Source organism: Camelus bactrianus, chromosome 18 (assembly GCF_048773025.1).
Source record: "Camelus bactrianus isolate YW-2024 breed Bactrian camel chromosome 18, ASM4877302v1, whole genome shotgun sequence".
Classification (NCBI taxonomy): Eukaryota; Metazoa; Chordata; class Mammalia; order Artiodactyla; family Camelidae; genus Camelus; species Camelus bactrianus.
Window position 1 is genome coordinate 27393523 of NC_133556.1, and position 10460 is coordinate 27403982.

General features: G+C 48.5%; 1 protein-coding gene across 3 annotated transcripts; it reads left to right on the plus strand.

Moving 5' to 3' along the window:
• The first annotated feature begins 1378 nt into the window (after window positions 1-1378).
• RNPS1 (RNA binding protein with serine rich domain 1) lies at window positions 1379-10444 on the plus strand. 3 transcript variants are annotated; one of them, XM_074346512.1, is made up of 8 exons: window positions 1379-1534; window positions 4488-4675; window positions 4914-5069; window positions 5703-5894; window positions 6200-6302; window positions 6605-6758; window positions 8848-8989; window positions 9524-10444. In XM_074346512.1, exons 2-8 carry the CDS (start codon window positions 4605-4607, stop codon window positions 9621-9623), a joined length of 918 nt encoding a protein of 305 aa, XP_074202613.1. In that variant the 5' UTR covers window positions 1379-1534; window positions 4488-4604; the 3' UTR covers window positions 9624-10444. The 3 variants fall into 3 exon arrangements, with proteins under 3 accessions (XP_074202613.1, XP_074202614.1, XP_010948169.1); XM_010949867.3 differs by lacking the exon at window positions 1379-1534 and adding an exon at window positions 1548-1926; XM_074346513.1 differs by lacking the exon at window positions 4488-4675 and having other exon boundaries at window positions 1387-1534.
• Window positions 10445-10460: the final 16 nt, after the last annotated feature.

Sequence of the window (10460 nt, forward strand, 5' to 3'; positions counted from 1 at the left end):
ACTCCTCAGACAACCCTCAGCCCAGAGTAAGCTGTTAGCAGCACACTTGACACTGCTGGACAGGGCCAGACAGACTGGACCAGGGAAACGAGTCACCATCCACTGGCTGGGAAAATCACACAGAACAGAAAGCAATGACTTGCAGACTGCAAACAAAGCACCATCCATCCATCCATCCATCCATCTAGGGCCACCAAGCTGCATTATTGTCTCTTTCCTGTCCTTTCCCCTGATATCTAATCCATCTCCAAGTCACACTGGTTCTTTCCCTGCAAAACAGCACCTTGGACCTGTTCCCTTGTCTTCCTTGCTGCACCTACCTATTCAGACAGTGTCTGGCCCAGGGTGCGCCTTCCTTCCTCCCACTAACAGTCAGTCAGCACTGATTGCTTGCCTGGCACAGCTTTGGGAGGCGAGGTACACAGAGGTAAACAAAACTCGGGAGCCCTGGCTCCTCAATGCAGGGTTTTACTCCGACAGCCTCCTGCCTAGTTCTGGGCCTCTAATCCTCACCTCTCCTGCCTTTGCCAAAAGGGTCTTGACAGTGCCTTCCAGCCTGCACCGTCCACCCGCTGGGGGATGAAGCCTTGGCACTGTATCCTGCACATCTCCCAAGTCGCCCCTCCCCCAACCGAGAAACTCCACCTTCCAAGCCCCGGCCTTCAAGCTGCCGCACTGACCACACCGGCCTCCCTTCGCTTCTTCCAGTGAGCCTCCACATCTTTGTACCTGCTGTTCTTTCTCACTGCCGAGTGCGCCCTTCCACTCGAGTCATAGCTGCAGTGTCATCTCCTCAGAAGCGCCTCCCCATCTGCGCCTTGTCTTCTATCTGCCTTTTGCTGCCCTTTCGTTCTGGTTGCACTGCCCACTGTCTTCTCCCCCCCAGCCAAGATCGGCTGGCGCAGAAGCTGCGTCTACGCGGTCACCCCTCACACCACCAATGGTTTTTAACCGCATGAACCCATCCCCGCAAAGGTCTGGCCCTCTGAGCCGCCTCTACCCTGCAGGTCCCCATGGCCGGCCGCGAGAGGCCGCAGCGCCCGCAAACGCTCCAGCATCCCCACTGCCCCGCGGCCCAGCCACGCTGGGCGCGAAGCTACTGGGTCTCGACCACAGTGCCCTGGGATGCCGCCAGGAGCGCCGCTAGCCCACTGCGCGTGCGCAAAGCAAGGGGCGGGGCCGCGACCGCGTTAACATTCTCCGAGCTAGCCCTCAAGCTTCCCACGTGGCGCAGCCCTCCCAGCCCCAGCAAGCTGCCAATTTTCCGGCCCCACGAGGGGCGCAGCCAGCCCGAGGCAGCCCCAGACATCCCTCCAGAGAGGGAGACAGAGTAAGCACCCCGACGCTGTTCGCCACAAACGGCCCTGGCCCTTTAACACTCCCTTCGCTCGCGCCCATTGGCTAAGGCGCTCTACGTCATCGCTGCGCGCCGGACGACGGCGCCTTCCCGCTCCCTAATCCTGACGACAGAGCGGCGCCAGCCTCAGCGGCTGAGGAGAGCGGGACGAGGTCGCGGCCGCGGCGGCGGGAAGATGTAAGTTGTGGGAATCCGACCCCATCCGAGCTTCGGGAGCCACCCACTAGGCTCGGCTGGGCGCATCGTGGAGCCCACCCGTCTCCCGGTCCCGCGGTTGCAACGGCAGCCTGGCGGCGCAGCGCAGTGGCTGAGAAGAAAGAGTGTGGCCCGGGGCGGGCTGAGTGGGAGGCGCCGAGGCCGCGGCCCGGAAGTGGTCGAGGCTGCGGCGGGCGGAAGGGTGCCCTCGCTTCGTCCGCTCTGCGGCGGGCCCAGTGAGGCCCGCGGGATCTGGAGCACCCGGGACCCTGGCCTCTGTCCTCAGGGCTCTCTCGTCGGGCTGGAGACCCAGGCCCGCATCGCCGGGCCCTGCCCTGGAAGTGCTCGTGGCCTGGCGCCTGGACTGGGGAGTTGTGAGTGAACGCGGACGGGGGGCGGCGAGGTCGCGTGCAGGGCCGGTGCCGGTGGGTGTGGAGTTGCTTTATGGGATGCCCTGGATCCTCCCTTCGAATTCATTAACTCAAACATCGCCCCCAGGAATGTTTGCCGGGCTCCTGAGGGCTGTTCTCATATCCTTGGGGATACAGCCGCTAATGTCTTGGAGCTCAGTTCGACGGTTTAACCCAGAAGGGAGGATACGGGAAGGTTAAAATAATTGGAGGAGAGACAGGGCTTTTCTATTTTGTTATTTCACATTGTACCTAAAATGTCCTTTTAAATGGGGAAGGTGCTCTGAAGATGTGACCTGAAACGCCATCTACTCGAAATTTAACTAATTGTTCTCTCTCTCTGGCTGTTGGACGCGCACCTTTCCGGAGGATGGGGGAGGTAACCAAGGTCCTGTGCTGTTACCTGAACTTATGTAAACAGAGAACTTCAACCTTTGCTTTCTACCACTCAGGCCCCACCCAGCAAAGCGTCTTAATTTTTAGGATTTTAAGAATCACCGGTGGTGCTTGTTTTTACAAAGTTTCACAAAGATCTGCATCCGAGCGGATCTTTAGGACCTGAATGGGGCCCAGGAATCTACACTGTAGTTCAACTGTTCAGTGAGTCAGTAAGGTAGCCATTTGCCACACATGGCTGTTGAACACTTGAAATATACCTAGCCCCAACTGAGGTGTTTAAAAGATTTAGTGGTGGGGGTTTGTGTGAATTTTATGAATAAATGTGTATACTAATTGGTGAAAAGGTAATATTTGGGCTATACCGTGTCAAATACTTTACTGAAAGTTATCTTCAGTCTTTAACGTATAGCTTTTGTAATGTGGCTCTTTGAAAATTTGGGGGTACACTTGTAGCTTGCTCTCTATTGGACAGTACTGCTCTTGGTGATCCTAATGGGGGGGGGGTCCAGGGACCCTTGTTGAGCATTCAGAGATGGTGTGTAACCTTACAGTCGAGAGATTATGTGGGAAAAGAACCTCCAACTCCTTTCTTCTAATATTAGCTAGCGTTTATTGAGCCTTAACTAGGTGTTAAATCTCTTTTATGGTTAATTTGATTAGTGTTGTTGATAACTATGAATTGTAAGAACTGTATGTGTCACCATAATGCTAATGACAAATAGAGGCTCAGAAAGGTTAAGTGATTTTTCCAAGATCACACAACAGAGCTTTGAGTCAAACCCAGGCAGGCTGACTCCAGACTCTTAACCACTGAATCATACTCACTGATTGTCCAGGGACACCAACCTTATTTATTGTTGCCTGTTCATTATTTATACCTTACTGCTTTAAAATAAAACGTCTTAAAAGATTTTATGGCCCTGGAAAAGAGCCACAAAGGTGATACTCTGTTCTGCACTCTCATTTGATTGTCCACAGCTGGATGCTCTTTCTTGAGTCAGAATGTTTATTCAGTATTTTGGCACTGCTACACATGTATAAACAAGATCCCAATTGATGTGCTGTGTTCAGGTTATTTATAGGCTGTTGAGGAAGGTGGAATAGTAGTACTCGAGGCTAACATCCTGAGCTCTTCGCTCAAGCAAATTGTACAAAACCTTACTGGAGATATTAAAGGCAACGGTCCCCAGGGAACAGGCACATAATGAATTAATAATTTGTTCTTGAGTAGTATTTACTAATGACCATTTACTGAGCACATATTGCAGTTCAGGCACTTAGCTAAACCCTTAACGTGCCATAACTCATCCAATTTTATTGTTTACTTCTTCCTAAAAAAAATTATTTTTGAAAAAATCTGAACGTACAGAAAAGTTGGGAAAAAATTGTGCGTTGAATATCCACGTAACCACCACCTAGATTCTACAAGTTACATCTCATATTTACTTTATATCTAGCCACCCATCAATCTTACTGCATTTCAAAGTAAATTGCAGGCTTTGGTATACTGCCCCATAGTACTTCCATGTGCATATCATTAAAGTTCAGTGTTTACAATGGCTAGTTATTAATGTGTTACTTTTATTACTATTTTAATGTTCATAGAGGACATTTTATTTGTATTTGGATATTAAATGTTTTGATGCTGGTACCAGTCACTTTTGAAATGGTTTTTGCTTCCAGTCATATCATATATCCAATGTATCCTACAAAGAAATTACAGCAATGAAACAAGAGATCTAATGCTATTGGTAATCCTATCAGTTAGGTTTTTCTCTGTTCTGCATGTAAATGTGGTGCTGTAGTATTTCTAAAGGGCTGTAGAGGGCTCATCATTCAACTGATGAGTGAAAAAACAGGTATTGAACCACCTGTAAATTAACAGTGATGGGCATCACCACTGTTTCCTTAAGAAAAAGACTAGCCGAGATGACAGTTCTACCTGTGCCTTCTGTGGGGGTGGGATCCTCCCTGAGGAAATGGTGATGGTCCCCTGCGTGTTCCCAGCTTTGTGGGTGTTTGCTGCTTACTGTGTTCCTTGCTGCCTTTTGTGCTGAGCTTTTGACTGCAAAGTGGATTTGTTGCCTTGCCAATTTACTCTGTAAATCCTTTTATCTTGTTATTAGGCTGCACTTTGGCGTAAATTGCAATCGATTAGGGATCGTTTCTCAGACTCAAGTTAGAAGTGAGAGTTCAGATAAGTGAGGCCGCCATTGCTGCTTTGAACACCTCAGAAGGGGAGAATGGATTTATCAGGAGTGAAAAAGAAGAGCTTGCTAGGAGTCAAAGAAAATAATAAAAAGTCCAGCACTAGGTAATCCTTCTGTCAGATTTTTCTAGTGCTACTTTGGGGGTGTTCATTACTAGGACCCTCAGAAAGGGGATGATTGGAATTGCCTTGAATTTTACAGTGAAAGTGTCCTAAGCCACAGATCATTTTGCTCTGTGATTGCCTGGGATTTCTGTAGCCCTTTGGATCCCCCTTTAGGTTTGCTATTGTTTCAGGGTCCAGTCAAAGAGGCATCTATCTCACACTCTTCCTCACTATCCAGGGCTCCTTCTCCTACCAAGCGCAAAGACCGCTCTGATGAGAAGTCCAAGGATCGCTCTAAAGATAAAGGAGCCACCAAGGAGTCAAGCGAGAAGGATCGTGGCAGGGACAAAACTCGAAAGAGGCGCAGTGCTTCCAGTGGTAGCAGCAGCACCAGGTGGGGCTGATGGGTTAGAACACTGCAGGGGCCTCACTTCCACACCTGCTATGTCTTCTTAAGTATTTACAAAGAAAACTTACTCAGATTATTAAGAGAGACCCTAATTTATGGCAAACTGGTTTGGGGTTTGCTCTGATTTTATATTGAAGATGGTGTTGGGATTTTTTTCTTTTCTAGAGATGTTGAGGAATGGGACTTCCTGGGATGTTTTTCTCTCAAGTGCTTTTTTTATTTGGACTTGTCATTGGATTGCCCTAGGCTCGAGCTCCCTTTTCCTTCATTTGAGCCTGGTTCAGTCAGTAGCTGCCCTCCAAGCAGAGTTGGCGGTTCTGATTTGTCAGGCTCCTTCTTTACCTCTCAGTAGGCAAGGCTTCTGTGTAAGAAGGAAGCAGCTCATTCTTCCTTTCCTGTCACTGCACAATACAAATGCTATTTTGTGTCCTTACCTAGGGCTTTGGCTTAGGGCGGGGATTGGGGGATGTAAATGTTCTCCCCGCTGGGGAAGGCAGTGAGGCTTGAAAATACAAGGGCAGCGGTTTCCTCTTGGGAGCACCTGCTGGCCTGTCTGTGCTGTGAAGCAGTGCTGCTCCCACGACTGTTGTCCATGACCTCCTGCATCTCTCCCCTCAGGTCTCGGTCCAGCTCTACCTCCAGCTCGGGCTCCAGCACCAGCACAGGCTCAAGCAGTGGCTCTAGCTCATCTTCGGCATCAAGCCGCTCAGGAAGTTCCAGTACATCCCGCAGCTCCAGCTCCAGCAGCTCCTCTGGCTCTCCGAGTCCTTCTCGGCGCAGACACGACAATAGGCGGCGGTCCCGCTCCAAGTGAGCTCCTTCCCAGCACGGCTTCTTGCCCAGGAGTGGTTGGTTTGGGGGGATCTCCTCCCAAGACTTGAGAATTATCTAGGGACCTAAACTTAACAAACTGGGGGCTTTAAAGTTACCTTAGTTGTTATAAAAGACCCAAAAAGGAGTCTTTTTATCTTAATAGGATTTCTGAGATGAATAATATATGTGAACTGGTAGGAAAAGCTTCCTTATGAAAACCTGTCGTACTAGTGGTTAATATCCCCCACCTAAAACTTTTTGACTTGACAGATTGTTTCTGGTGTTTTTTTTTTTTAAATCAGATCCAAACCACCCAAAAGAGATGAAAAGGAAAGGAAAAGGCGGAGTCCTTCCCCTAAACCCACCAAAGTGCACATTGGGAGGCTCACCAGGAATGTGACCAAGGTGAGGAATCTTGTTTCTGTCTGGTGGACAGTGGGGTGTGTCTCTTTTTGCAAATTTTTGCAGTGGAAAACTGGAGAAACAGGCCTCTGCCAGAAGGTGAACTTAGAAAGTAGCATTTCGAAGGGCTGAGTTGATGGTGTGTGTTTCTAGCAGAGCATGGGTTACTTCCTTTCAATGGAAAGTGTTATATATGTGTATTTAGGAGATTTACTGCCAAATGCCAGGGTGGTAGACATTATGTGGTGAATTCTACATAAGTCGTTGATGAGTGAGCATTAAGAGTGACCCTTCTTTCTCCCTAGGATCACATCATGGAGATATTCTCCACCTATGGGAAAATTAAAATGATTGACATGCCTGTAGAAAGGATGCACCCCCATCTATCTAAAGGCTATGCATATGTAGAGTTTGAGAATCCAGATGAGGCTGAGAAGGCGCTGAAGCATATGGACGGAGGTGAGTAAACCCTGCCAGCACTGCTGACCTCCCTTGTCCACTGTCCAAGACTAGCTGCCCACCACACATCGTGAGATTAGAACCAATTTCCAACCTGGCTGCAAGCAGGAATCTCCCTGGAGCTCTTTCAGGATTCTAGTTCTTGCTCAGTGGGTGTGTGTTTACCAAAAACATGTTTTATGGAGTACTATTCTTTAAAAAAAATCATCAAATATGAATATATTAGCACTTTAAGAATATTTCAATCTGTTAAAAGCTTAAGGATCAAATGAATGGGTTTTTTTAATATAAAGAATAGATTATGGTGAAGCATGGCTTTTATATGGGAATGTTTTCTTTAATTCTCTCAGTCATTTTCCGTTTTGCTAACATTGCAGAATTTTTAGGAGAATTTTGCTGAATTCACAGATTTTACCCATTTCCCAAATTCTTGTATCTTAACTGTATGACATTTATAGCTACTTTGTATTGGGAAAAATGGTTTTAACAACATTTGAACACTTGTGAATAGATTTAAGGCCTTGTTATACACTCAGTAAATAGCTTAACAGTTTTGTGGGGGGGGGGGGGAGTTTGTTTGTTTGTTTTTTGGATAATTGCCCTTGAGCCCTGGTAGAATTTATATGCTAGGAAATTTTCCTTGATTCATAGCTGCTAACCCTACTTCAGTCTACTTAAATCCCTCTGGAGTGTTTCAGGAGTTCAGCATAAACTGTGATTCATCTCTGCACATATCAGGTCTTGGCCTTGTGAGTCACACCTTTGATTTAGAGACCGTTGGTCATTGTGTATTTGACAATCTGAGCACTTGCTAAAGATTCAGGAGACTTGGGCATATTCAGGATTTGTGGGATTATAAATACTCCATGTTGTCTTAAGATTCTGGTAGGACTTTTTTTGTTTCGTGTGTCCCCGTATTGTGCTGTGCACCACTGAATAGGACAGTTCCATGCTGTCTCCAGAAAGAAAGTAGAAGGACCTGGCCTTTGCTGGCAGCTGGCCAGAGGATGGCTTTGTCTTCATTGTTACATTGTCGGTGCCCATGAAATTCCTAATTTGGACTGACTTTTGGCCATGGGCCGGGGGCCACCTTGGACTGTATTTACTTCAGTTAAGCCTTTTTGAGTATGTTCTGAAAATAGACCCAGATTCCTGAGTTACCTCTTCAGTACCTTTGAAGTTTCCTTGAAAGTAGGAGCTGAGAAGATAAAGGATCTCTCCACCCTTTGGGAGCACACAAGGGTTGTGCTTGGTCCCCTGAGCATTCCCTGGACTGAGGTCAAAGTGCACACTCCCCTAGGATTCTTGGGTCCCTGCCTCAGTTTCCTTTGCTCTTTCTCTCCCTGAGACCCTGCAGGCTCCTCGGGCCTCCGTGCTGAGCTGCCTCCCCTCGCTGTTCTGCAGTTTCATTCATGCATGTGATTTTAGTACTGGCTGCACACAGACTCACCTCCCTGAGGCACTCGTTTCAAACTCCCAAGACAGCTTTGACATCTTGTTTCATTTTGTTCCCCCATGCTAGAAGTCTCTTCCTCCTCTCAGGCCCCACCTCAGGAAATCATAATTTATCCAGAAACTTGGTGCTGATCATCCTTCAGCTAAGCCCTGGGCTCGCTCACCTGATCCATCACCTAGCTCTGGTGAATGTACATTCCAGTTACTCCTTGAGTTCTTAGTTTCACCCCCATCAGTCCTGCCAAAGCCCCCTGACAGGTCCTCCCTCTCCTCTTGCGTGCCCCTTTCCCACTGTTCTTAAGAAAATTCAAGTGTGACACTACCTTTCAGCTCAAGGCAGGGCGGCACAACCCTTTCCCTCACATAGCAAACTCTAGCATGTTCTTTAGGATGACACTTCCTCTGGGAGGCCATCCCAGTGCATCAAGATAGAGTCCCCCATTAGGTTCCATACCCCCTCGTAGTTTTTTGATGAAACCTCCAATAATAGTAATTGTGAGGTTCTTCCTGTGACAATTGTAATTTGTCCTTGTTCCCCCTAGTCTCCCATCTGTCTTGCTCACCATGTCTGACGTTGGGCCTAGCCCAGGGTAAGTGTTTGTTAGGTATTTTGTGACTATCCTTTTTTTGACAGGACAAATCGATGGCCAGGAGATCACTGCCACTGCTGTGCTGACCCCCTGGCCTAGGCCACCCCCCAGGCGATTCAGCCCTCCCAGGAGAATGCTACCACCACCTCCCATGTGGCGCCGGTCACCCCCACGGATGAGGAGAAGGTGAGTCATTTTGGGGTCTCATAGGGGACTGACTAATTGGGACCAGTTTTTGTTTATTTTATTTAGAAACGTAATGTGAGAACCATGAGTTTGGGACCTTTTTTTAGCCCCACCCGCCCCCTATACCTCATGCTGTGTATGGGGAAGCAGTACATGTGGCCTTTGGAGCTCATCCCATCCTTTTCAGCTGGGAAAAGGGAGGGAAAGATAGCTGCCTGATTGGGGGACCCGCAGGAGGTTCAGCTCATGCTGTGTTTGGCTGTCCTGCACTAGTGGTGTTGAGCTGCACTTTGCACAGCCCTCGGAGAACAGGAGACAGCCTGGGGTTGTGCCTTTGGTCTCCAGAACATGTTTCTTTCCCAAGTGTTCCATATCAGTGCCATCCAAAGGGAGCTGTCCTAGCTCAAGTGTTGAAGTGTGAAGCTGTGTACAGTCGTTCCTGAGGGAAAGCAGCTTTACCCTTGTAGTCCGAGATACAGAGCTGCTTCCGGGGCGTTTGCTTCGTGTCTGATGTGATCTCTCCTCTTCCTACAGGTCACGTTCCCCTCGGCGCAGGTCCCCCGTACGCCGGCGATCCCGCTCCCCCGGCCGCCGCCGCCACAGGAGCCGCTCCAGCTCCAACTCCTCCCGATAAGCAGGGCCACTGAAGCTCTGCCCCTGTGACTTATACCCATCTGACTCAGTTTTGTCACTTTTCTAGCTGAAAGGTGATCAGTAGGAAAGGAATCCCTCACTCGGGCAGGCTTTGAAGGCAAAGACAGCAGTTGAGTTGTTTCCTCTGGCAGCGGAGTTCCAGCTGCAGGATTGTTGTTGGCTTGGAATTGTGCCTATAAGGATGCCCTCCAGTTTTCTGGCTAGAAAGCTCCCATGTTGTCAGTTTGGTGGCAGAGCCAGCAGGGATGAGCAGGGGGCTCCAGGTGGTACACCCCCAGCCTGGGATCATGTTTTTCATTCCACACATGTCCTGGGGACAACCTGGTGGCCTGGTGATGCCCTCACTTGTTGGCCTGCAGGCTCCCCCAGGAAAGGCTCTACCTTTTGCAGCTGCTGTTCCTGTTAGCCTGGCCCTGCTCCCCTGCTTGAGTCTTTTCTGACCGTGAGGATCAAATACCCTATTATTTGTCTAAAATGGTTCTTTTTACATGTGCTCATATGCGTGTGCACAAATACACATACACATCCCACGTCTCCCTTTCTCTCTGAAATTGGTGAGCAACTTGAGAGCCAGCTCTGCATTGTCATCAGGGAACCCCCTGTTGTGCTGGTATTCACGGTGGTCCTGCAGGTTACCTTGGCAATGTGTACATTGCTTTTCTTGACTTTTATTGTACAGTCAGTACTATAAATTTTCTGTTTTGAGTTTTGTAACTTTGTAGCATTTTAGATACTGTTGTGTTTGTACTTTGTTGTGTAGAGTAAAAGGATTGTGTTGAATAAACCTAGGATTACAGTGCAGATGAGTGTTGGGTTC

Excerpts from the sequence above, each read along its gene's own strand:
- RNPS1 (XM_074346512.1), top strand. The coding sequence starts at position 4,605 with ATGGATTTATCAGGAGTGAAAAAGAAGAGCTTGCTAGGAGTCAAAGAA. Across the intron at positions 4,676-4,913 it reads AATAAAAAGTCCAGCACTAG|GGCTCCTTCTCCTACCAAGC; the intron begins GTAATCCTTCTG and ends CTCACTATCCAG. Across the intron at positions 6,759-8,847 it reads GCTGAAGCATATGGACGGAG|GACAAATCGATGGCCAGGAG; the intron begins GTGAGTAAACCC and ends TTTTTTTGACAG.